The following is a 27,772-nucleotide window of genomic DNA, read 5'->3' as shown; positions in this document are numbered from 1 at the left end:
GTCATCAATCTTACTACTTTATACTTACCTGGAACCGTTCATCCGCTTCACTCTCTCCAATCTGTCGTAGCAGGTCTCCACTTGCCTGCCCTATACTGCCGGCTGCAGTGAGAACAGTCTGACGGGGCTAGAAGCAAAAGTAAACATTTATATGTAATACATTGTGACAACATCATTTGTTTCAGGAGAAATATAGTGAATTTGTATTGCTCAGTTTACCCGGATGTCATCAGATATATTGTGGTTCATCACATAATTTGTCAAAGATTGGTCATAGTAACAAAATACTTTGACCGTGATAGATTAATAGGTTTATTAATCACATGAATGACATTACGACAGTAAAAAATAATGGTAAATCTGTTGCAATGCACATGTAGCCTGATCTGCCAGTAGACTGAATATAAACGTAAAATTGTGTGTGGGAAAAAAATAAATAAATAAAAAGTTTCACTACAATATACTTCACATTCATTTAAATCTCTTTCTATGCTTAAGAGTCCAGTGGGTAATCTTACTCTGTGATTGACAGCAATCACTATATGCACACTGATACGGGAAGGTTGTCAGTTATTCACCCACTGGCACTCCTATTCATAGAATGAGAAAGGGATGAAATGAATAAAATGTTACATATGGTATATAATATATTCTTTATTCTGAATCTTTTCCTACAAAACTATGTAACTATCTGCTCAGGTTTAACTCTAACACGCTGCCCATATACGACACAAGTTTTAAGGGCAACTGGCTCCATTTACAGAAGTTTCCGGGATTAGAAAAACTGTTTTGTTTTGTTTTTTTTTTAAACGAGGTTAAACTGCTAAATTGCAATCAGTCAATGGTAAAAGTACCATTGGGGGAAATTTTTTTTTCTTTTATAACTTTTGATAACCTGCTTATAGTTTTCCTTTTATAAGAAATATAAAGCTTGTGCAATGCGTTCTTTAATGAATCCTGAGGGCCTACCTCTCCTGAAGATGGCTGTACTGCCGTTAGGAGATCAGAGACTGCCCCTGCCAGTGTTCTTGCTGCTCCTAGTAATTTTTCCCCACTTCCAACCTCATCCTCCATTAGAGCAGCCAAAAGTTTTACACCCTTTGACATCTCCGTCAAGTTAGAAGAAATAGTAGTAATTGCACATCCCACAGCTGTATAGTCTGTCTCAGATGGATCCCCTTGAAAGAAAAAAAAATTAGTTCCATAACGGTCATTGAGTACGTCAATATTAAACTAACTAAAGACATATTCCTCCTTATATAATGAATGCAACAATTGATGACCCAGATCAGTGGATGTTAGCTTTCTGTATACAAGAGCCCGCTAGCAGAGAAGCAAAGATTTAAAGCCAATCGGGGTAACCAAATACTTCGCTCTTATGATCTTCTTTGTAGTCCAAGTTCTGTCATAAGATCAGAACAACAGACTGAAAAACTAATATAATAGAAGTAGATGGATAACATTCCATCACTGATCAATGTAAAAAGAAAAAAAAAAAAAATCTTTCTTCCATCTTGTTTAGTCATCAGTCTTGTTTGTTACATAACAGTGAATGAACGGGGATGCCAACAGGATGTGCTCTGCCTCCATCCATCATTATATTATTTTTTTTTTGTCTCTTGTTCTGATCTCACGATGGTTCTAAACAAACAGGTTTAAAAGAAGCTAATGTGAATTTAGCCTAAGAACTTCTGATTTATTTATCTTGGCAGAATTTGGACCTGTGGAATTTTGCTTTTTTTTCCCCCTGGCAGGAAACAAAACGATTTTATGAAAAACAGAATAACTAAGCACAAAGAGTTAATATACTGACAGAGGTCAGCTAAAGTAGTCTACACCTTATAGAATGTGGTTGGATACGAAGCAACAAAATCATCAGTTCACAATAATGGCACATCTTGAAAGCTTATTCTACAAAAGTAACTTATTCTTCATGGATTCCAATGCTTAAATAATAAAAGCTTTTTTTTTGGAATAAAAAATGTATTATTCAGTATTATGCTATCTCTGCAGGAAATGTTTGTTTCAATCCACACAGCAGAAAGCTGAAAAAACATCTTAGCCCATCGTGCAATCGTTTCAATACCAGAAATTGCAACCACAGACTAATTGGAACTCTAACTGCAGCAAAAAACCACTGCTGTACCTCTATGCTTTCTGTCACAGGTTTCATAGCTAAAATACTCGTAATACTATTCACTGCATAAACATGCCCTTACAGTGTTGAAAATAAACCACTAGGGTTGGGTTCAATCCCCGAACCTGTTTAAAGAATGCAGAAAGAAAAATGCTGCATGAAGCGCAGAACCGCGGCGGAAACCTGGCGGACCTTACTACAGTCTATGGGGTCATCGGGTAAACTTTTTTTTTTTTTTTTTTTTTAAAGTGAGTTAGGTTTCCATTTGGGGGGGTCCCTAAGTGGACAACCCCAACGGAATCCCTAAGACAGGTGAACCTAGCGCAAGTTGAATGAAGTGCACACAGACAATTATACTTTTGCACATCACCTATGACATTATTTCAGAAAAGGTTGACTTTAATAAAAGTCTAGTGAGGTTAAATAAAAGCTGCCAGTGGAACACTTTCCTCCATTTCTTGTCATTATACAACACCCTGCAGCATGCTGTGAGTACTGCCATTATTAAATTCCATAGGGTCCTCGTACTATGTATTACAATACATTACATACATACATTATTATCAATCTCCACTTTTAACAAAGCGTAAATGTATTTAGGTATCTAAGCCATAATACCTGCGGTCAAGTTCACTACTGATGCTGTTCCTGCGGTTATTGCGTCCACTTGAGAATGGATCTCATGTTTTGACTCATCTACTTTGTTCTGAATCCAAACTCTGGATGCCTAAAACAATGGCAAACACAACACAATACATCTGTACAATCAAAGTCATAAAGCATTATGCATAAAATACAGAATATGTACCATTACATATTGTTCCACCTCCTGGACTAAATAATCATGGGCTAGCCTTAGGACAAGCCACTAATGTTAGAATGGCAGAACAAATGAACAGAATTTGATCAGCAGATAGGCGGCGCTATGTTGGCCTGAGCTGCAGTACTGAGCACAGCCACAATCGTATATATGTGGTTGTACTTGTATCAACAATGAGAGAGACCAAAAACTGGTTTGAGCAATTCAGCCCCTTCACTCGGATGAACAAATTCAATAGCAATTCCTTCACTTTGCTTATCAAACATTTACGGCCGAGCCTAAGGGCATGATCTCAGAAATAAAGGCTAAGACCACCTATTTCAGGTTCTTAGTCTTTTTTTGTGTAGAATGAAACCATCTACAATTACATGGATAAATCCATAAGCATATCATGAACAGATGTTCAAAAATAATGCAATAAGGCAAATTTTCCAGTCCATTGACTGGTTTTAGTTGCAATGGAAAAAATAGATAAGGGGGAGGGGTACACACACACTTTTAATGCCGACAAAATACAGATTCAACAGCGAGTAATACTGATGCAGCTACAGAAAGCACAACAGTATTGTTCATCACTATTCATTCCCAAGAATTTGGCCATCAGCTGTGGCAGGAAGCAATGAAATAATGTGACACTGAGATTCTATGAGGCGATGAAAAATTCCATGTTGCCTGTTGAATAAACAGTCATAATAATGGTTTCCAGGCCATTTTTATCAATTCCATATTCCAGTCTGTCAGACTAGTTTCCAAGCATTTGGTATATTAAAGCATCACAGCAAACCTAGGATGAATGATTATTACCATATCTTTGTACTGATCCTCAGGTTCCCCAGCTCAGATCTCAGTCAATGCAGAATATTGTTTTGAAGATGAAACCAAACTGAGTAAATTAAAAGCTTCATAGCCTTTAGTGCTATCATGCTAACCTACTTTGTGGCTGCTTCTTCCTAAATCTGAGAATCTCCATTAAATTGATAATCCATCGACTATATGTTGGTTCATCAATTCTAAGCCCTGTATTCAGACAGACAGGTGGAAGGATGCACAAACATTCATTCATTCTCGGAATTAAAAGGTTCTTACCATGTCGTGTCCTAGCGGTGGTAGATTGTCCACTTGGCTTAGATCATCATGTGCCTGTTGTACTGCGTGCATGCTGGTGTTAATGGTCCCCATCAGTGCTTGCTGAGCTGATGTCTGAAGAGAAGACAAATATGGTTAAGATGCACATACCAACTCAAGCTAATTCATTCTTAATAGATAAGATCTGGCTCCTTATAGAAGACTAACAAAAATGAATATCTGGAGAGCACACATTCACATACACAAATACACACACACAGCCTGAAAAGAGCCGTCCATTCATAGATGTCACAGCAGATGCAGCCACTGCAACAACGATAAGGGAAGAGAAGGCTTTTTTTCTCCCAGCAGTGCACACATCCTTACAGAACACTGCAAATATTTTCCAGCAGCCTTGAAAAGGAAGACAAAGTAGGTTAGGAGACAATTGCACTAATTAGCAGTGACATATGGCCGGACAGTTCAGGATGCGAGTAATTGAACGGATGGGCATAACAAGGCATTTAATGAAGCGCAGACCTAGACAAAATGCTTCAATAAAAAGGGCGCAAGTGTACACCGTGGTGGGGGGCGGTATCCAGCAACTACACACTCCCCCCCCCCCCCCCCCGACACAGATTTATCATAATGGCAGCACATAAAACTGGATCCATAAATGGACAGAAAACCTTTAATGAACCCAAGGAAAAATTACTTAGTAATAAAAGAATCTAAAAACAGGAGAGCTAATTATTACATCCAGGTGCCAATTTTATGTCAACTTCTATTATTTTTAGGTTTTGCTTTCTTTCAAGATTTTCACTGGCCACAGAACACAAAATGCCTTCACAGTGCCTATGGAGCTTCTCCAAATTGATTCCAGTTCAGTTACCTCAGCAGAGTTGACTTTCCATCCAATACTAGTGGCTACCCTGAAACTAATTATCCGACATGGCCGAGGACATGTTTACTTTTGCATGATTTGGAGTCATTAAACAAGTGATTGGCTTCATCAAGCATGAGATTACACCGTGGCGAGCAACTGCGCTTTGTAACAGAAACGTTCATTTACACAAAAGAGGAGTTATCATGGCAAATCAAAGGCGATCGTAAATAAAATACCGTGAGCAAATACGGAAAGATTCACTGATTCCTATGTTTCTCAAACACAGGGGAAATACATTTTAAAGGCACATCAATTTTGCCAGAAATTTTATTGGTTTTACATTACAAAACAGCATTTTTTTCCCTGCATTTAAAAAGCACCACATAAAAATGTGATAAAAGCTAGGGGAAAAAAAAAGACAGTCTTGCGCTAGTTTGAATACATATGGCTCAATGTGTAGGAGTTGAGGATGTAGCTTTCATTCAACAAGGTAGCAATGAATAACTCAGGCTAGGTTCACACTAGTGTTTTATTTCCCTCCTTTGGATCCCCAAAAACCTGCGGATCACATAGACTATAAAGGGGTCCACCAGGTTTCCGACTACTTTATACAGATATTGGTTGAGAGAAAAGTCTTGCTTACAGGACTTTTCTCTCGGCTTATTTAAGCAGAATCTCAGGCGGATTTGCCCAAACGTTAGTGTGAACCTAGCGTCACATGAAAAACAAAGAAAAAAGTCAAAGAGAAGTCAAATCAGCTGCCTTGTACTTACCAGTGGAGGCATGTGACCTCTGTGCATTTGGCCGGTGGTAAGCTGTTGTTGAGCTGATGGCATGGTACCTACATTAAAAGTCTCTGGTCCACTTGACCCTGAGCGTATAATCGCAGGCAGAGCAACTGTGCCATGTTCAAGCTTACCAGGACGAGTGACTTGCTGCTGCTGAAGAATTGTGGATCTGAAAGGATATGGGGTATAAGCTAAAAGAAGCGTCACTTGCATTTCTTTTTGGCTTGGTGAGTTGTAGGAGTGCAGTCATCATTTCTTTGTAACTTTCTGCGGCATTTAATAAGGAAGAATAATGGCAGCAATACTCACTTCTTTGGGGAAATTGATTCTTCTAACATTGTCGATTCTTCATCCCCTTCTAATCCAAAGCGGTCTTTACTTTGTTTCTTAAAAAAAAAAAAAAAAAAAAAAGTACATATAAATTAATAAATTAACAGTAGTTCAAGAAAAAAGAAGGTTGTTTAGATATCACAGACTTACATTGTGATAATCAAAAGGAAAGTCAATGGTTACACTGTTCATTATTTATTATCTACACACATATAGGTCATGTACATATAGTGCAGTAGTGAATAGTTTACACTGGGTTCACACCAGCATCGGCTGTCAATTGTTCTGGTCTGTCAGAAAAGCAGAAGGATTTTTTTGTAGCTTGTGTTCAGGTGGACATTGCAACATTCTCTGTCACAAGTGTGAACAAAGCCTTACACACCATTTTGAGAGTGCAATATACAGATTGCAAATTTAACCTGAACATCTGCAATTGGTTAAATTCCTGGAGCAGAAATCAACAAAAAGACATTCAACAATTAGACAAACTTTTCAATGACATTTCAGTGGTAATTTAACCAATTGTAGAAGTTTGGGTAAACTCTGCTACATTTGCATAGTTCCCATAGCACTACACAAGCGTATTGCGCATACAAAGTACGCTCGTGAACTGCCATTGATAAAAATGGCGGCGAAGCCTGCGCAGTAGCGCTCCGGAGGGAAGCGCTACTACGCAGGCGCGGGATTTCAAGCAATCCAGCCGGAAGAAGACGAGGATGAAGCCATGGAAGAGCCGGGACCAGAGGGCGTCGCTGCAAGAAGAAAGAAGAGGTAGGCGTGCCAGAAGATTATGTCGGATCGTGCACTACTGCCCACTGTGTACGTTCGGGTATGATTTACATATATGTTTTTATAGTTTTATTTTAAAACGGGAGCGGGGTTTAAAATAAGAATACCGGTGCCTGAATAGTCTTTTTATGAATAATCGGGTTTTATTGAAGTTTTATAACAGAAGAACGAAACACAAATAGGTAAAGTATCCAGTAGGGCACGCAGGCCCAAAGTAGCATGAAAGGGCAAGGGGAATGCCCTCACCTACATCATACAACACATATGATCATTGCCAAGGCGAATAAGATGAAAGGACAGAAGCGGGCCAAGGAGCCCATCAATATAAATGGTAATACAAGGGGAAAGGGAAGAGTGACAACAAACAAGTAAAAACAGAGATGACAGACAAGACAATAAGACTAGGACACAAACAGATGGGAAAAACCATGCAGGGTGAATAGTCTTTTTAAAGGCTATTCATGCATATGTGGGGCTCATACAGCATAATTTTGCTGATAGAGTCCCTTTAAGGCTATTCCTATGTGTTCGTTAGAAAAAAAAAGGGATTCTAATGATAGGATCCCTTTAAAAGTGCAATGAATGTGTTCATCAGTATTAATGGAAGTGCTCAATGCACAAACTAAGCTGGCCCCCACAGTTACATACACACATTTATAAACATATACACAGACGGTATAATAAATATATACAGGGACATAACTAGCATACTTTTGACTTTAAAACACAGAATGTCCCACAGAAGACCCTCCAGGACGCATAATGTCCCATAGCAGCCCCTAAAGGCAGTATAATGTCTCATAGCAGCCCCTCCATGCGGCATAATGGGCTATAGTGGCCCCTCTAGGCAGCATAATGTCCAATAGCAGCCCCAACAGGCGGCATAATGTCCCATAGCGGTTAATCAATGTGGCATAATGTCCCATAGCAGTCCCGATAAACTGAGTGCTAAGTTAAGTCAGCAATATTAGATCTGCAAGGATTTTATTATTATTGTTTATTTATATAGCACCATTAATTCCATGGTGCTTTACATTTGGGGGTTTACATACAGTACATAGAATATACAGGTAGATATAATACTAACAATGACCGACTGGCACGGTGGGGTAGAGGACCCTGCCCGCGAGGGCTTACAATCTATGAGGGAAGGGGGGTAGAGACAGAAGGAGAGGGGGAGACTGTACAGATGGGGGTGCGGTGATGGTGTTATTGGAGGTTGTAGGCCTTCCTGAATAGGTGAGTCTTCAGGGCCTTCTTGAAGCCTGTGATTGTGGGGGTCAGTCTTATGTGTCGTGGTAAGGAGTTCCAGAGTATGGGGGATGCACAAGAGAAATCTTGGAGACGGTTGTGTGAGGAGCGGATGAGAGCAGAGCGGCGTAGGAGGTCATTGGAGGATCTGAGGTTATGTGTGGGCAGGTAGCGGGAGATTAGGTTGGAGATATATGGAGGGGACAGGTTGTGGATGGCTTTGTATGTTAATGTTAGTAGCTTGAATTCAATTCGCTGGGCTATGGGATTTGACATCCTGACACAACAATTCAGCTGTTATAGGACAGTGAGTCTTCAGATAATACTTATATGTCAGGTGCTGTGCTACACACTCACTGTATAAAGTGAAGCAGTCGTTTTAGGTATTGCCCCATTGCCCCAAGTCTACTGCAACACCTACAGCCACCACTACACTATGTATGGAGAGTGCGCAGCTTGGCTCCCAGCATGTAAACAATACAGATCTAATAATAGTCCATTTACATTAAAAGTCCATTTAAATTAAAAAGTGGATAACCCCTTTAATGAATCAATCACAAATCACAATTACTTTTGTGGTTCACAACAATGAATATGTGACCAAAATAGGTTATCTAGCATTTTCTTAAAGGAGTTCTATCAGACTTCTTGGTACTTCTAGTCGGTAACTACAACGTAATTGGCGCTTTAATTGACAAATTTCAGACACACATACTGTTTTAAAGTTAGCAATGTTAAAGTAAATGTACCTTTTTCAGGATTATGTCTATGTAGCCAGCGATTAGCTGAGAGATCTGCTCTCCTTCTGTGGTTTGTACAGAATAATAACTCTCTTGATATTCTCCAAAGTCCTGAAAAGTATATAAGTGAGACTGGGTAATGAAATATTACAGAGAAATATATCTCCTAAGGAGGACCCCAACACTGCATCAATCCAAACATACAGAAGGCAGCTTCGGGAAGCAACTTAACTTGTTTCAAAATAGGTAAGAGATAAATAATAGAAGACGGCTCTTGACTGATCTTAGCAGCAATTTCATACAGTATTTCATTGTTACCTTTTTTTTTTTTTTTTAGTCAGACTTGGTGGCCACATATGATCCACAGAATAACTAATAATGGACCTTATTTCTTCCTAAGGTATCATAAAGAAGTATAAGAGAAACAAAACATATACCAGAGTGAAGCTTTTTGGAGAAGCAGCCCATCGTTTTACTGTTGTTAGTGGCCATTCTTGAAGGACTTCCTTTGTTTTTTCATCTACCCTCATCACAGAATCCTTTGTGATTCCCAGCAAACGCGGCACAAGCTTGTTCTTACTCTTCATCTTTTCCTGGAAACACAGAAGTAAGGAAATGATATGCAGAAATTCAGTTAAGTACCTGGAAAAAAAAAAAAAAAATTATATATATATATATATATATATATATATATATATATATATATATATATATATATATATATATATATATCTCCAATGAATAGGCAGCTCTCAGTCAGTTTAGAAACTAAAAATTATTTTATTTCACATGTGCGATATATCTGCTCCTCATCCAGGAGCCTTTCTCAAGTAAACAGTAGACTGTGCCAAACATATATAAGGTATGTCATCAATTACAATTAATTCATTAAATACAAAAAAAAGTGATAAACATTCCATACAATACAGTACAATATTGTGTATAATCCACTCTCATGTACTTAGAATTGTGTTTAATACCAATTATTTTGTATGGTGCAAAATAATGTTTAATGTAATTCATAATTTGCCAGTTATTACAATACTCATACCAACAAGTTAGCTGAACCCCTTACACACTAGTGTCAGCACCCCAATATGTTCAGTATACATGACCAGAAGTGAGTATGTTAGGCTATCTAGGAGTAAAGGAGTAAACAGATGCTGTAGACATCCATGTAAGTCACAAGTCATACAGACTTTCTCGGCGTATATGCGCAGTGAATGAACACAAGCACTATGCCCTCTCTTAGAAAAGGTTAAATGCCTGTATCTTACTGGATTGATACAGTGGTGGTAAAACACTCCAATGTCAATCCTGATAAGGAACACCTGATATATCATTATATTAATCATTACATAATAATCTAACCACATACAGATTAGAGTGACCTAAAATATGTATCCCATACACATTAGATGCAGGTTGGACATGACTGCCATATTCAACAGGTTCAGAAAACCACCTAATGGATATGGGGACCTACTGACTCTCACCCAACAGCAGGTGTTGAGGGAGATCAGGAAGGGATCATGCAGGTGGATTTGAAGTGGCTGATCCTTCAAGGAAATAAGACACTGGCAGGGATGTTGGTCAGGGGCTTTATCCCCACTTATTCAGTGTAAATGCATTACTCAACCAAACCAAGTGTGCATCTGTATAGGGTAATCAGGAGAGAAAGAAGTCAGTCTAAAACTTTAAGGAGGCATCTACCTCATGTACATGGCCGTCTTTACTTTGCAGTTCATCTTGTATGCAGACTATACCGCAGGTCTGCCTTGCTTAATCTAAGGTGATTAATAGCATATCTGAATGATGGAGGAAGTCCAACAGATTACCTCTCAATCTACTTTTATATAGGACTTTACTTCTAGGGGTGGGGGTTGGTAAATGAGTCAGGTCAAGCCTGTATTTTATATAAATTTGCTGAATCCTGGGGTCAGCAGAAAACGTAGACAGAAAATGTGCAACAATCTGACCGCAGGGAGGGCGTCTAGGTTAAACAATCAAATGTTAACAAGGATGATAATTAGGTAAGAAAGCACCGGAGGAGATGAAAGATGTAAGTAGATAATGTAAGAGAGGCAGAAAGAATGTGCCGTGAAATCAGATTTAATTTCTCCCACCATATCATACACTACTGAGCGAAGCAATGCTGAAACAATAATGAAAACATTACAAAATAGCAGAACTACAGACATTGTAATATTTGGTCTTCATAGTAAATAGATATATTATAAAGCATACCATCATATTGAATTAGAACCTAAACTTTGTCATATACATTAGATAACTGTCCACCTAACATCTCAGCCAGCCATCTTTCCCTCACTCCCATACAAGCAAGCTCAAGGGTAGCGCAGAAAGGCACGGCTATGTAACTCTGGCTGAAGCAATCTCTCCAGGAACATAAAAATCAGCCATGTTGAAAAAAACATGCCCGATCTTTCATTCCGTTTCCATTACCTGCCATCTAGGGAGAGGTAGATCCCATCCAAACATTAGTTGGCCAGCCAGTCCTACTGGAATTGGCAGGTTTGACTGATAGAGGTCTAATGTGTATGACCGGCTTTAGCCTATGCGCACATGAAAGTGTGCACGTCTGGACTGTAGAAACACATCATTTCATCCATGAGTCATCCATGAACTACAAGGACCCATACATTTCATTCATAGGCCCAGGACATCAAAACAGACAGTAATTTGATGTGTTCTGAGTTTTGATACAGGCTCAGGGCTGCCCTATACTCACCATGAGAATACATAACGTGTATGAAGCCATAAAAAATTAATAGGTCAGATTTTATTGCCTATTTTGATATTTTTTCGTCTTATTATATTTTAATTTAATAAATACCTTTGAAATTAAAAAAAATAAAATAGGTCATTATGCTAGCACAAGGCTTGTGATATTGTGCACGAAGGGTTTAAAGTGGATTTTACATGTGTTATATGTTAATAAAAATCTGACAAAAATATAACCTATAATACCGCTAGCAACCAAGAACAGGTGACTACCAGAGGTTTATGAAACTGTACCGGCAGTGTTCAGAGGAATAGCGTGCCAGCTGATCCACCACTTACAGTCACTGACTTGCTTCCCGGTGATGGTAGCTATGACTGACTAGCATGAATGAAAGAACGCCATCAACTGATCTTCATCGATCATGTTGCCATAAAAAAAATTGCTTTCAAAAGCTTGATCAGTAAAAGTAGCCATTCCTAGTGACTTTTATATTCAAGAAAAGCATCCAGTGAGCCATTTCTAGGCAACTGTAACATTACCCACTGACTGTAAAGTAACATTTCAAGCCTATAAAAATAATAATTGAGTTCCATGAATGCATAATGCGATATTAGAGAACACAGACAAGTCACAAATGAAGGGTCTGCAGCCCCTACTGTGTGGCCAAGATTTTTTTTTTTTTAAACTAATTTTTATTGAACCATTTATAAATTACATAATTAAGAAACGTAATTGAAATAAACAAGGAAAAAATTATGTATAAACAAAGTCAGTAAAGACAATACAGGTAACAAGCGGAGGGTGGGGGAGACAACAAGGGAAAGGAGGGAGGGGGAGAAAAAGGAGGAGGGGAGAGAAGGAGTCAGAGACCTGTGGTCAAGCTTTAAGTATCTTAAAGGTCATGTAAAACTTTCAGTATTTAGTATTGTGCAAACTGCTTTGATATGCATGCTGTGGTTCCTTCTGCACTAGAAAGGCACAAGAGGGGAGTTGTGTGTTGCAGAATAGAGTTATAGCTAAATACAGAACAACAAAATTCAAACAAATGAAACAGATAAATCTCTATGTATCTCCTACCTTGACTAAAAAGAACGAAACTCCATAAGTGCGTAAAGACCGAGCCAGCTTCACATACTTCACTTTAGCTTCAATTTCTGTCATTTCTCCACAGTTTTTATGCTCCTGGTGGCCATAAAAATCATATTGCAGAGTGTAAAAACTAAAAGATTATGATCTGCTCTAGGCAAAAGCTTTAAAGTTTATGTAAAATATTAATTCAATAACAAATACAATAAATAAGTGGCATGGAAATGGATGGCAGCATAACCTACAACAGAGATCATAAATCTGCACACACTACAGCGTATGTTACTGCCTATAATATAGTGAAATGTGGATGGCAGACTGAAGCAAAGATACTACAGTTAGATGCTGAAAAAGGTGCCCTGTACAGCAAGTTGTCTTCACAATATATGAGCGAGACATCATAAAGGCTTTTATGCAAAAAGCACAACTAAAGCAACACTCTGCTGTGAGCCTGTACTACTAAATTACTGTTCCTCCAAGAAAGACTCATATGTTCTGGTACAAACCGCCTGCTGTACTTGCTAAGAATAGAGCCATCAGTCTGTGGAAGTTCAAGTAATGCTCACTCTTCAGCCACCATCCTGACTATTGCCCTCTTGAATAGACTGATCGTTGTGAAGAACTTTCTTTCTAATAGTTCAAACACGTCCCTAACTCAAGGGTGCCCACTAGGGTTGAGCGATAGGGATCGGAAAAGATCGGAATCCGATCGGCGATTGAGTAAATTTCACAATCGCAATCAGAATTCCAATCCCAATCTTTTTAGGCGACATCGAGGTCGGAGGTTATTTCCCACAATGCTTTGCTACCGGCCAAGCATTGTGGGAAAAGCTAACAATGTTAGCTAGGTCCCATAGTAATGAATGGATGCAGCCGGCACAAAGCCTGTGACGGCGTCCAGCCGCTTAACCCCCTGCACGCCGGCTGCGTCCACTCATTCCAATGGGAGACTAGCTAACATCTCTAGTAGCTTAAAGCTTGGTTCACATATGCTGATGTCCGCATGAGGACCCCTACGGATGGAACACAGACGTAACTGCAAGCGCTGTGCAGTTCAAGCACACGGGCTCCTTAGACTATAATGGAGTCCGTGTGCTTAAACTGCACAATGCTTGCAGTTGTGCTTGTGTTCCGTCCGTAGGGGTCCTCATGCGGACCCTTACGGACGGAACACATCAGCATATGTGAACCGGGCATAACACTTACCTGCACAGAAGCGCTGCCACTGGTCCGGTCCCACTGTTCTCGCTCCTCTTCTCGCATTGCTGCCCCCACCTCCCAGGTTAGTGCTACAGACCTAGGAAGAAGGCGGGGCTTGATGGCTTAGGAGAGTGTGGGCAGGTAGTGGGTGGGGAGCACTCACATCTCCCCGCCCTGTACCCGGACTAAGTAGCCAGAGGATTTATTTTTTTTATCACTACACAGCGTGGAGCCTAACAATTAAAGTGTTCAATTTTTAGACTCCATGCTGTGTAGTGAATAGGATTGTTTTTAAAATCTGATCTTCGATTATTAAAAAAAATCCCATTGACTTGCATTGGAATTGGAATTGGGATCGAATGGAAGATGATCGGAAATCGGATTTTAAAAATGATCCTGAAATCTCAAGATTGGCTCAACCCTAGTGCCCACGCAAGTAATGAGGGCAAGCTCTACCCTATGTGGGAGACTCAGTGGCCCAGATCCACTATTGTGGTTCCAACGAGATACTGGCATTAATATAATGTATCTTGTTTGGGCTAAATTTTTTCAATTTGCAAGACATGTGGGCGTGGATTCTCCAAAAAAAGAGGATAAGGCTTAAATGCACCACAATGTGCCGTAAATCCAAAAAAAAGCCTACTGAAGGATGGTATAAATTTAGACTAGACAACATAAAGATAAGCTAACATCAGCAAATGTCCCAAAGTAGGAAAACAAACAGCATCACTTCCTTCTAAAAGCCGTATCCAATACCAAACTAGAAAGCTCAATTCCCAGTAGTGGATTCAACCCAATGTCATAACCAAAAAATAACTGCCTACTAAGCAGAATGCACTACCTATGCTGGAATATGCTATACATAAAGTGTTAGGGCCATGGTTAGATATCCTAGTCCTACCATCTAGGGCCTTGTTGTTAGATTTTGTGCGCCCATCTCGGGCCACCTTCCCTGAGAGGGCCGAGGAGAGTTAAGTAGGCAGTACCAGGGGTTCAGAAGTACTAGTATGTATATACAAGGCCTCTCTAACATACATGCCCAAAAGCTCAGAGTACATAATGTGTTAACTAGCTAAGTGGCTTTTGTGGTTTACCCTGACGATAGATCACAATGCACTATGTCAAGTTAAACTCTGCAACATATGTACATGGAAACCTGAAATGAGCATCTAGGTTGACAGACTTTGTGGACACTACTTGGACAGTTTTATTCTAGCTAGTTGGTAACTGTACCTGGAATATCTTTTTCTCTGCTCCTCTTTGCTTGATATATTCCTTAGGAAGAAACTCCTTCAAGCTGAAAAGATATGTGACAAGCATACTGACTTCTTGCAAGCAATAAAGGATACAAGTGATAAAATATATTAAAAAACAAAACAAAACAAAAAAAAAACTAAAACAACTTGAACGGAATTGGCCACTTTCAGACCAATATTGAGAAACAAATGTATAAATTTGTAAAATTATACAATTTTCCAATATACTTTATGTATCTATTCCTCACAGTTTTCTAGATCTCGGCTTGCTGTCATTCATTCTGTTACTTCTAGTGGATAAAATTCTGACCATGGTCATGTGATGTATAGTCCATGGTCACGTGATGGACACACGAGTGCACCAGATAGATGTCTGATTGCTGTGCTGTGACTACAATGACTATGTGTTCATTACATGACCATTGTAAGAATTTCATCTACTAGAGGTAAGCAGAATGAATGAAAGCAAGAAGAGATCTAAAAAACTGTGAGTAAATGATACAGAAAATATATTGAGAAATTGTACAACTCTGTCATACAAACAATAACATTTGACTCTCAATATTGATCTGAAAGTGGCCAACCAACGGCTCTTTATAAACTGATTAGAAGTTAAATAAAAACTTGTTTAAAAGCGTACTTGTTCTGGTATATGTCATACTTCATAAGATGTATTATTCTCTTTCAGTCTAAGGTTTGGGTTCACGACAATTCTTTTGGAGCCACGTTTGGGGCTTTTCCATTTCAGAACTCGCTCCAAATTACATCTGCTTCAACAATACCTGAAAACGCTCCCAGTGATTTCAATGAAAGTCAGTCAATTTCTATTTTAAGCTAGCTAAAAAAAAAAATTAACGAAAAACTCTGCCCTATCCTGAAACAGAAAAAGCACTCCAAACCCCATTGAAGTCAATGAGAAGCTGAAAAAAACCTCACCTAAAACTGACAAAAAAAAAAAAAAACATAATTGAAAATGGAACTTAACAAAACCAACCTTAAGCCGTGAATAAAAGGCACGGGCGATACACGGATGTCATGTAAAACTTGTCACAGAAATGAACGTGGAAAAACCCAGATAGCACATTGTCCTTTCATATGGTTATCTGCAAGGGTCTTTAAAGGGGCTCTATCACTAGGAAAAGTCATTTTTAACTAATCACATCTTTGTATAGCCTTTAGAAAGTCTATTTACACCTACCTATAGTATATAGATTGCCTCAGTGGTTTCTGAATAAGTCCGTTTTTATTCATATGCTAATTAGACTGGTGCACGATAGATTGTGCACACCTCTCCTATTGTTTTCTATGGGAGACTGCAGCTGATGATGATGACTCAGCTTCCTGTTTGCTTCACACACATAGAAGATAATAGGAGAGAGGAGGCTGCTGGGAACTTCCTGAGCTGGCTGGAAGCTCATTAGCATATGAATAAAAACGGACTCATTCAGAAACTACTGAGGCAATCTACATACAAAAGGTAAGTGTGGAATAGACTTTCTAAAGCATATGCAAGCATGTGATTAGATAAAAATGACTTTTCCCAGTGATAGAGCCCCTTTAATACTGTATTTTTTGAGTTGTATAGAAAATAAAACTTACAGTCAGCTCTTAGTACTGGAATAGTTGTGTTTGAGTAGCCTTGGCCTACTTTGAAAGGAGTGTCCTAATCTATCCACAATGGCAGAAAAAGAAGGTCAGGGCTATTAGAATGCCATATGTGTGATCTGGAAACCACTTTCTCCGCTTCATCTTTATTATGACACATATATGTTCAGCTTTGCTAAACATGCATAAGTATGAGGAAGGATAGCCATCATCTCAACAAGTGTTCGTTCCAACAGTTATTAAAAGGCGTATGGGCACGATCAAAAAGGTACAGCAACTCAAAAACAGGCCACAACAAGGCTCTGCTCACAAATGTAATTCCATTAAACTCTCTGCCCCATCCAAAAAAAAAAAACAGCAGCAGCTTCTTTCCTGGATTTCAATATATTTTCCCAATAAAGTTGCACAGAATCCAGTCACAATACTTTCATTAAAACAAGACCATGAAAGAACTTGATGAACCTATTATAAGTTGATGGTGTAGGTCAGGCTACATTGGAGTCAGTCAAGTGATGTATCCATGTTTCCTAACACAAATATCAACTCAGCCTACAACATAACTGTCTCTTTCAAAAACTCACTTAGCTTTAGTGTGGCATAGCGTAAGCCTATCTTATTAGTAAAACTATACTCTAGTTTTACTTACTCCAGGAATCCAGGTTTATGTTTGACTTCCACATGAGGTCCAAACTGAATTTGTGTTTGTATCCCTCCAAACTCACAGGCTTTGTCAAATGATACAGGGTGGGAACCATTTAAGATGTCATCACGAGCCTAGAAGAAGTAAACAAATAAAATGTTTGCTTTTTGCCAAGAGAACAATTTAATAGGCTGCAAATTGTATACAAGTGAAACCACTATAAAGATTAAGTGCTGAGAAACAAAAGAAATATCCATGTACAGTAAATGTGACATTACCAGAAGACATTTCATCTGTGTCCTCAGTCTTGTTTCTGTAGATTACCTGCACATACAGCAAGTTGAGCTGTACAGGATCCCTGGAATCCACATTCTGATCTGAATAGAAGAACTTTCTCCGGAGAAGTAAGGTTTCATTTTCATCAACTCCCTGCTCCCGAAATGTGCGACTATGATCGAGCCAATTCACTGAAAAAAATCATATAGTGGAATCAGTGAGATCTTCTAAGTTACATTTAGAAGTTAATGGCAAAATAGCAATGGGTAGGCCAAAGCACCAACTAACTCCTACTCCTTCATAAATAGCTGACAGCCTTTGTCAGATGGAAACAGAAAAGCTCCTCTAATTCACAAAAAAAAGACAGTGACTGAGTTCCTATGAAAGTAAATGAGCCCCAAACTATGCATCTATTGATAACAATATAATTTATGTTAATGATTTTATTTTCGAGTTGGTAAGTTCTTTCCAATTCCAACCAAAACTGGCCTCGACTCTGACCCCACAGTCCCTGTGGAAACCCACCTGTGAATGGGAACAGAATATATGAGATGTATAGACATTGATCACTCACATTCATCCTCTGTGTGAAGCTTAGCTTTTAGTTTCTCCATTTTCTTTTCATCCCGGAGGAGGGTTCTGTCCTTTTTCAGGGTTCCAGTAGGCTCTTCTTTCTTCTCTTCCACAGTCTCCCGGATTAGAGAGTACTCCTCATAGTTAGTAATTCCTGCCACACAAAAAGTATAAAATGCGCCATCAACACACTATCCAATTGCTTAATTTCTATCTTCGAGAGCATTCACACTTACAGGTTTTTTTTTGTTCTTTTGAACACCAATCATTTACTCCACTCTTCCATGTTTGTAAAAATTATTTTATAAAATCATGTTCACTCTCCATTTAAATAGGCACTGTTACTTTGCATAAATGTACAGGTAATTGTAAGAAACTTTGTAATACATCAGAGAGAAATGTCTCAACTCTCAGACATTTTTTCTGCTCCCCGTCCCAAATCACCGTAACTTTCACTCTGAAAATCACTGCTCTATCCATAATGAGTTGGAATGCAGTTCACACAGTGATTTATATCTATAGAAGTCTATGGAGAAGGGAGGGGAAGGAATGAGCAGGGAGTGCAAATGGGTCCCTATAACCTATGGAAAAGTTTTGTTTGACTTACGTTGGCCATGATACAAAGCCTCTTAACCCCTTCCCGCCGATGGCATTTTTTGATTTTCGTTTTTGACTCCCCTCCTTCTAAACCCCATAACTTTTTTATTTCTCCGCTCCCAGAGCCATATGAGGTCTTAATTTTTGCGGGACAAATTTTTCTTCATGATGCTACCATTATTTATTCTATATAATGTACTGGGAAGCAGGAAAAAAATTCAGAATGGGGTGGATTTGAAGAAAAAATGCATTTCTGCGACTTTCTTACGGGCTTTGGTTTTACGGCGTTCACTGTGCAGCCAAAATGACATGTCCCCTATATTCTGTGTTTCGGTACGGTTCCAGGGATACCAAATTTATATGGTTTTATTTACATTTTGACCCCTAAAAAAAATTCCAAAACTGTGTTAAAAATTTTTTTTTCTAAAAGTCGCCATATTCCGACGGCTGTAACTTTTTTATACGTGCGTGTACAGGGATGCATAGGGCGTCTTTTTTTGCGGGGCCGGGTGTACTTTTTAGTCCTACCATTTTTGGGAAATGTTATTGCTTTGATCACTTTTTATTCAAATTTTTATCAGAATCAAAACAGTGAAAAAACGGCGGTTTGGCAATTTCGACTATTTTTCCCGCTACGGCGTTTACCGAACAGGAAAAATATTTTTATAGATTTGTAGAGCGGGCGATTTCGGATGCGGGGATACCTAACATGTATATGTTTCACAGTTTTTAACTACTTTTATATGTGTTCTAGGGAAAGGGGGGTGATTTGAACTTTTAATTCTTTTTATATTTTTTTTAACTTTTTTTTTAAATTTTTTTTTGCATTTATTAGACCCCCTAGGGGTGTTGAACCCCAGGGGGTCTGATCACTAATGCAATGCATTACAATGCTAATGCATTGCAATGCATTGCAAAAAAGCATCCTTTCTTTTGCAGGCTGCATAGACCAGCCTGCAAAAGAGAGGATTTGCAGACAAGCCTGGGAGCCTGTACAAGGCTCCCAGCTGTCATGGCAACGGAACGTCAGCCCTGGAGCATGCTCCAGGAGCCGGCGATCCCAGCCAAAATGGTGGCGGCCATGCGCCGCCGGGAAAATGGCGCCTCCGGCGCCTTTGACCGCAGCGCCGGAGGGGTTAATGCCTCCGATCGGTCCGGGGACCGATCGGAGGCATTAGAGCCGGTTGTCTACTGCTTAAAGCAGTAGACACCCGGCGGCTATGGCGGCCGCCCGGCTCCCGGGCGGTCGCCATAGTTACAGACCCGACATGCGCCGTACTATTACGGCGCATGTCGGGAAGGGGTTAAAGGGTGAAATGCTGAATTATATAATTGCTATTATATTATATTGCCTGTAATTCTCAGTATGCTAGAGATGTTTCTCCCTCAAACTCACCTATACGGCTGCAAATGGTCACCAGGAGTTCCCCTACAGTCTTGGAGTCATCCACCATAATCATTTTTGCTGCTCCATCCAACATCCGAATCTTCTGGGGTCGCTGTTTCTTTTTATACTCCAAGACATCCTGAAAGAAAATGCAATAAACTGGCTTAGACAGTCATGGTAAGTCAAAAAACACGGGTTGGAAACCCAAAAAGACAAAAAATCTTGGCCATAACTACAGAATAAAATCCTCCAAAATTGTCTGCTGCTGTAATGGACAGACCATATGAATTCCAGACTGTGATCTAAGACTGTAGCTTACTTATAGTGCATACAATGAAACTGAGGTAGGGAAGACACTTTGTAATTTTATTAGCACCCCCAGGGGACTTGAAACTACAATATTTAGTAATTGTAGACCAGCGTCAATAATTACATACCTATGACCTGCGAGCCTTCAAAAGGCTCCAGGCTGTCATAGGAACAGGATGGGTCGTTTGTCCTCACCGCTAGGGGGACTTGTACTGTGGAAGGGATGGGTTCGAGGTCCCACATTTAGAAAATGGGCATTTGCTCCAGGTCTTTGCTGTAATGTACATTACAGTGGAGACCCAGTGGCTATACAGCCACCATCTTTAAAGATCCAGCATCTGACATGATAGTATAGAGGATGTCGAGAAGGGATTAAACAGGACTTTTCACCACCTCCACAAATTCTGGTTCTTAGCATCTGTAAATAGAAGTCACTACACTGATTCCATAACAGCTGGAATTTTTGCTCTAGTCCGAACCATTTGCAAGCGCAGTTATTTTTGATGCCTGATGTGCTATTTAAGCTCTGTAATGGGCAGTATCAGGTAGGATGGTTTGATTCAAAGCTCCAATCAGAGGCAGCCAGTGTCAGAGCTTTGAATCACACCCTTTGCCTGCTCCTGCCTGACCCCACCCTCTTGACGGTACAGAGGGTGAATAGCATATCAGGCACCAAAACAATCTGCATTGACAACTCGGGAATGGTGGGGGGTAGAGAAAAAATTCCATTTGTAATCAGTGGAACAGTACCTATTCAATGATGTAAAGAACTGGACTTAAAAGTGGTGAAAGGTTCTTTTTACGGAAAGCTAAAGACCAAGTTTAAAGCAAATCGGAGTGAAACTATTAACACAAAATTGAAAAGCATGTAGTTAGTTTCCTTCCTAGAAGTGCAATATAATGTGCAATTGTTAATATGAGCAGAAAATAAAGGATATCTAATTTAAAGGAAAAAAAAAACAAAAAAACCCCAAAGATATCCACTTTGCTCAGCAATACATATAGGTATATACCGTTATATGAGAGTAACGAACCCAGGACTGAAAAACATAGGGATGAAGGGAGAAGAGTTTGTGACTACATTTATATTAGAGTTGCATCTTTTTAAGCTGCAAATGAATGGCTACAAATGCAACACCTTGGTCTGACTATCTCAGAACAAACTATTACACTAACAATGGTAGTACAGTGGATATTCCAAACAGGAATATTCATGCAGAAACGTACTGTTTATTTATTAGATGTAATACAAATATTAGAACATTTTTATTTTACTCATTTGACCTTCCTGTGCATTTCCAGCAAAATGGCTGCATGCACAGGTCAGCACCAAACAATACAAAAGAACACAGATATTTAGACCATACCCCATTCCTCAGCATGTAGTAATCCAGGGTTCTGCCAGCCTCCAGCCAGATTCCTTTCCTCGGATCTTCATCAGACAAGAAGAGACCAAAGTCGAATGCTGTGGGCAAAGGGAAGAGGTCAAGTCATACAGAGGCTCTGGGGCATGTGCCCAGTAGTTGGACACAGCACAGCAAAGCACTGTTTCCTTGAACAAGAAACTCCATTGTGCAAGAAAGACACATTACCAACAATAGAACCATATGAAAAACTCAAATATGAAGTGTTAAAGTACTGACATGATAGCAGTTTGCCCAACTCTACATTTTAGAGAGCAATGTAACAGCTAGTGTCTGAAGTAAAGTGGTCATCTATAGGTCGTGAGCATTATACCCAGGCATGTCAAACAAGTAAGTAGTATGCAGGATTGATATTTCCAGGATTCTCTTAAAAGCACAAGTTAAAACTAGAAAAAGGTGTAAAATACCTTGGCCTGTCTGAGCCTCTGGGACCCTCTCACGAATGATCCGGCAGGCATCATACACCGCAGTGGACGGCTCAAATTGCATGGTCTTGACAACATTGCACTGCCGTACGCAGATCTTAAGCGACAGGGCAACCATGGTGACTGATAACTGGACAAAATCTGCACCCTGAAAGAAATGAAGATAGTAAATGTAACAGATGTGAGATTAAGTGTTTGCCATTTCAGTGTGAGGGAGCCTTCACACGGAGTTTACGCTCCGCTCATTCTGAACGTAAACTCGTTCAAAAGGAGCGGCGTTAAAACAGTTCCCAATGATTTCTATGGGTGCCGGCATGCGCGTGCTCCCCATTGAAATCAATGGGAGGCTTTTTTACCAATTGCTTTCAATGTGATACGCGCGTATGCCGGCACCCTTAGGGTGCATTCACACTACGTTTACGGCAGCTTATTCTGAACGTAAAACACGTTCAGCATAAGCGGCGTATAAAGCAGCTCCATTCATCTCTATGGGAGCCGGCATGCGAGCGCTCCCCATAGAAATGAATGGGCTGCTTCTTTCACTCCGAGCAGTCCCATTGAAGTGAATGGGGAGTGCCGGCGTGTACACTCCGGCATGAGCAGAGCTAGCCGTACACGCCAGCACTCCCCATTCACTTCAATGGGACTGCTCGGAGTGAAAGAAGCAGCCCATTCATTTCTATGGGGAGCGCTCGCATGCCGGCTCCTACAGAGATGAATGGAGCTGCTTTATACGCCGCTTATTCTGAACGTGTTTTACGTTCAGAATAAGCTGCCGTAAACGTAGTGTGAATGCACCCTTAGAAATCAATGGGATCTGTTTACCGCTGCTCATTCTGAAAGAGTTTACGTTCAGAATGAGCCGAGCGTAAACTCCGTGTGAAGGCTCCCTGATTTATATGCCAAATATAACATGTTCACATTCTAAAAGTATAGCTATTGATACTGCTTAATAAAATAAATGTATGTTATGATATTAGCATTACAATGACTGTAGCACAGTGAGTATTGATATTTAAAATACACACGATAGACAGACAGATAAATAGATAAAGACATATGCACCTGCTATACAACATAGTAACACTAACAATGCAACATAAATTTGATATTGCAAATTTAGTCATGCACCAAAAAAACCTTTTCAAATTTATTAGCTATTTTAGATACAGATTTTTGCATTGACAGGTGTAAGCCAATGGCTGGTCAGGTAATGGAGGGGGTGTACATCTCACCCAAACTACTAAGGTGGGTGAGATGAGAAAACTCCAGAATGAATGTTTGTTCTCAGCAGACAACTTTCGTCTGCTGAGCATTTTGGTAAATGCTCAGTATTGGGCTGGATTTTTAGGAATGGCAGGTAGGTTGGTAGTGGGACCTGTCATTCCACCCCCCTTCCGGTCCTCACTTTGGGGATGTTCCGACAGCAACTCAGCTGCAGAGAGTCTGCTCATCAAAGGAGCTTAAAAAGCCAGCTCCAGCAGCAGACTTTGGGCAGAGCTTGGCTGGAGAGCCAAAGAAGAGAAGTCATATTTTTGGAGCTGTGTCCTGAGTGATTCAACTGGGTTTTGGATTTCTGTTATTCTAGGTGAGGTAACCAATTCTATGTTTAGCTGGAGCCTAGCCGGGCAGGTATTTATTTTAGTATTGTTTCCTTTTGTTGCTGCACTATATTTTTGAGTGAAAATAAAACTCTACCTTTGTTTTGGACTAAAGAAACTGGACTTGTGTGTCTATGCCACCCCACCTAGCAACCCCAGATCCTGACACAGGCAATGGGACATGGGCTGAGGAAAGAGATGTAGATTAAAGTGTGTCTTACTTAGACAAAGGTTCATGGAGTTTTATGTGGCGTGCTACAATACATCAACTTAGATTGATCATTGTGTCTAGAGAGACTCACATTCTTAAGCTTTCCAGTGGTATAGCTTTCCATATGCTAGTTGATCCTGTGGTTATGCAATGACGCTTTAGAGCAGGGATAAGGAACCTTCGGCTCTCCAGCTGCTGTGAAACTACAACTCCCAGCATGCTCCATTCACTTCCATGGGAGTTCCAAGTACAGCAGAGCAAGTATACATGCTGGGAGTTGTAGTTTTACAACAGCTGGAGAGCCGTACGTTCCCTACCCCTGCTTTAGAGAAACTAGTCTAAATGATGTATAAAATACGCGACTCATGGTTCCACATGTAAAACCCATCATCTCCTAGAAATCTCCCACTTTGTGCAGCATTGGACCTTTAAACAACCCTGTCTAATGTAACATTTAGCAGCTGCAATACAATGTGGTAGGCTCAGCCAGCACTTTGTTCGGCAAGAACACTGCCCTATGTGTAACAGTATCTCACTGTAGTCTCCATTTACAGCACAGAGATAAGCACTGAACAGGCTATGAAAAATTTGTGGGAGGAGAAAAAAAAATACAGCATAGGAACAGCAGAGCAAAGAACTACAAAGAGACAGACCTAGAGAATATGAAATAGCAGAGCCAGAAGCCTGAAAGGAAAGGGCGAAGGATAAATAAAAGCAAAGATAAGAGGATAAAGATAAGATATAAAGGAGATATCTGCTGCATCATAAAAGGAAGAATGACAGAAGGGAAAAGATGAAGATTACTACTCTGCAAATCAGATTGCAGATTTAACAAGGTTACTGCTTGGGCAAGCCGGTAACATCTGAGGCACAGTAACAAGTAGCATGATCTGTCTATGACCTTATGATGAGAGCTGTGAGAGAGTAACAGCAAATCACAATGTAACCTCTCCTCCGGGAAAGAGTCCAAAAAGAAATTAATTTAACAAGCAGCACATGTAGCCCTAATTACCATTAAGGGGTGCACATCACATCACTGCCACCAACTCCAGCACTGGCTTATAGAAAATGGTCACTAACTTTTCAGACAACTTAGCCTTGATTAATAAAGCATGCGATTCTGGGCAAAAATTTCTAAAATTTGTTACAATGTTGCGGTTTTCTGCCTGAAAAAGTTATATAAATTTCCTGCCACCAGGTGTCTCCCTTATAGCTAATTTGCTGTTCACTATCTGTTACTATGGAAGTCTGTCCATAGATCTCTTCCATGTCATACATCTCTTCCAATGGAGAGGTATCAGCATTTTAGCAGCCGTGCAGAGATACAAAAACAACTTTGAGGTCTGCTTGCCCAACTGTTTAGGAGGGAGATTGAGTAGATAAACAAGAGGGTCCAATGGAACACCCTGGATAAAGAGGGCTTCAGTAGTAGATTGAACTGCAGACCAGAAGGGGCGAATACACGGGCATTCCCAAAACACATGGTATAGTGAGCCCACATCTGTTTGGCACCGCCAACACTGAGGGGTAATACTAGGGTTCAGAGAGTGGAGGAGGGCAGGGGTGTGATACCAGTGCATAAGTAGCTTATATTGGGTTTCACAAAACGAGATGCAGGTACTTGAGCTAGCTCCACGGGATCAAATAATCTGCCACTAACCGGGGGAGATCTGCCTATCCAGGGCCCCGGACCACTTGTCCACGTACCTGTGGGAAACAAAAGATCATCCCTCAGGAGAGCAAAGCAGCCTATAAATTCTAGAAATAAGGCCAAGTGTGGAGGTACCCGCCCGACACACTTTCTCAAAAGCGGTGTGTGGAGAGACCCTCAAGGAGCCATGGAATAGCCTTTCTAAAGGCTATGCAAATATATGCTTAGTTAAAAATCACGAGAGCCAATGATAGAATCCCTTTAAGTCCATCCTGGTGGACAGGATTTGCAGCCACTTATTCCCATCCCGCCATAATTAGATTAAATGGAATAATACTTTAAAGAGGTTCTCCAGGCTAAAAATATTGATGAACTCCACTAAGGCTAGGTCAGCAATATCAGATCCTTTTTAGTAAAGTACGTACAATATACTCTGGTCCAGGTGCTGCCAGGTCCTGTTGCACTACACTTTCTGATGTTTGACATAAAGGAAGTGATTGGAGAGTCGGTCTCAGCCAACCACATGCTGATGCACATTACTGGCTGAAGCAAGCATCTCCAAGTATATCCTGTTTGGTTGAAACCCCCCCAAAAAACGAAACACAGGGGAGACCCAGACATCATCTTGACTGCAGCAACTGGGGATCAGGAAGATGTGAGTAACCTTTATAATGTTAACACCCATACGTAGTTTAACTATGGTGCAGTGGAAAACCTCTTTAATGGAAGAGAGCACAGCACAAAGCTCAACCTCATGAGCATAAGATGTGTGTTGCCAGCCTGACTGTGTGACATGAGTGATAACAAGCCCAGAAAAATAATCTCATGTGGAGAACTGCTTTTATAGAAGTATGTTCCACTCTCTGTGCAACAACATACTTAACCTCTTAGAGTCTGGATGCATTCTGAAAATAAAAACTAGGAAAGATCTTTACTTGGCCATCTTTTGGTATGGAGAAGAGACTTTCATATAAGTTTGAGATAGATTTTTTTTAAACATGTTTTAAATATGATCATAAATGGTGTCCTGCTATTCCCAGAGCCTGCATCTCCATATGAAATTAGTTTACTCATTAAATGAAAAATTCTGGTAAAGCTGTAGTAGAACCTATAAAGGCATAAAATCTAAAGTGGTAAACAAAACAGGCCCTAATATAAATGTACATAGAAAGGGAATGCAACTGACTGCAGAATACCAGACTGGCAGGAACAAAAAAAGGTTACAGGATTAGCGTGAACCAGAGCTCCAGAAAGTGGTGGTGAATGAGGATCACTGCAAGTGTGCAAGGATATCCCTGGCACAGACATGACATAAGAAGGAGCAAGCACCCTTCTCACAAGTCACCAACATTTCATACCATGCACTAAATGGACCGGACAAAACTCAGGAATGGAATACTGATCAGGTTACCGTCCCGTGCGAAAAGTGCAATGGGGGCGAAATATTTAAATTACCTGAACTAAAATACTGAAGGCGATCAGAGTTACACAAGTAACAACCATCCTATACATACAATATACTAAATGCAAAATGTACAAATTCTTATTTTAAAAAAATGCTGCGGGATGGTGGAGCTGGTCTTTATAAACCGAGGCTTAAAAGGCAGTGGTCTTTTCTATACCGCAAAAAGTGTCACTACAAAAGTAGCCCCTACAAAGAGGAAGCGATTATTTGCTCTACCCTTTCATATACTGTATTTGCAGTTTTGTTGATAACAGACCGCCAGATCAGATATTGTGTAAGACCACAATCTTTACCTGTTTCCTTTATAACATGACTAATTCTGGCCATATACATGTGATAGCTGTTCTCTCTCCTGACATTCCTCCACATGCCCCATAACCATTTCTTTTATGTAAGGCTATTTTGAAAAACAGGCCTGAATCAGTCTATTAAAGCAGCTGGGTGTCAAGAATCAGCCTCCATCGATCTGCTATTGATACGCTATTCTAACCATAAATCATTAATATTCTGATCT

The 27,772-nt window shown here is 40.0% G+C and overlaps 1 protein-coding gene across 3 annotated transcripts in view; it reads right to left on the bottom strand.

Moving 5' to 3' along the window:
* Positions 1–27,772, bottom strand: part of TLN2 (talin 2) — a 169,446-nt gene that overhangs the window by 85,726 nt on the left and 55,948 nt on the right. For all 3 annotated transcript variants that reach the window (XM_075273793.1, XM_075273794.1, XM_075273795.1), the window contains exons 3-18: positions 22,313–22,478; positions 21,849–21,946; positions 20,182–20,311; positions 18,190–18,342; positions 17,664–17,806; positions 17,346–17,473; positions 15,072–15,135; positions 12,630–12,734; positions 9,244–9,399; positions 8,816–8,917; positions 6,006–6,082; positions 5,682–5,865; positions 4,044–4,157; positions 2,756–2,864; positions 970–1,178; positions 29–127 (exon numbers count right to left, since the gene is read on the bottom strand). In XM_075273793.1, the coding sequence (XP_075129894.1) occupies positions 29–127; positions 970–1,178; positions 2,756–2,864; positions 4,044–4,157; positions 5,682–5,865; positions 6,006–6,082; positions 8,816–8,917; positions 9,244–9,399; positions 12,630–12,734; positions 15,072–15,135; positions 17,346–17,473; positions 17,664–17,806; positions 18,190–18,342; positions 20,182–20,311; positions 21,849–21,946; positions 22,313–22,448 (2,007 nt within the window). In that variant the 5' untranslated portion in view covers positions 22,449–22,478. The remainder of the gene's footprint in view (positions 1–28; positions 128–969; positions 1,179–2,755; positions 2,865–4,043; positions 4,158–5,681; positions 5,866–6,005; positions 6,083–8,815; positions 8,918–9,243; positions 9,400–12,629; positions 12,735–15,071; positions 15,136–17,345; positions 17,474–17,663; positions 17,807–18,189; positions 18,343–20,181; positions 20,312–21,848; positions 21,947–22,312; positions 22,479–27,772) is intronic.

The sequence above is a fragment of the Leptodactylus fuscus genome, chromosome 5, assembly GCF_031893055.1.
Source record: "Leptodactylus fuscus isolate aLepFus1 chromosome 5, aLepFus1.hap2, whole genome shotgun sequence".
Classification (NCBI taxonomy): Eukaryota; Metazoa; Chordata; class Amphibia; order Anura; family Leptodactylidae; genus Leptodactylus; species Leptodactylus fuscus.
The sequence above is the reverse complement of the archived record's forward strand: the minus strand, read 5'-3'. Positions and strand labels throughout refer to the sequence as shown.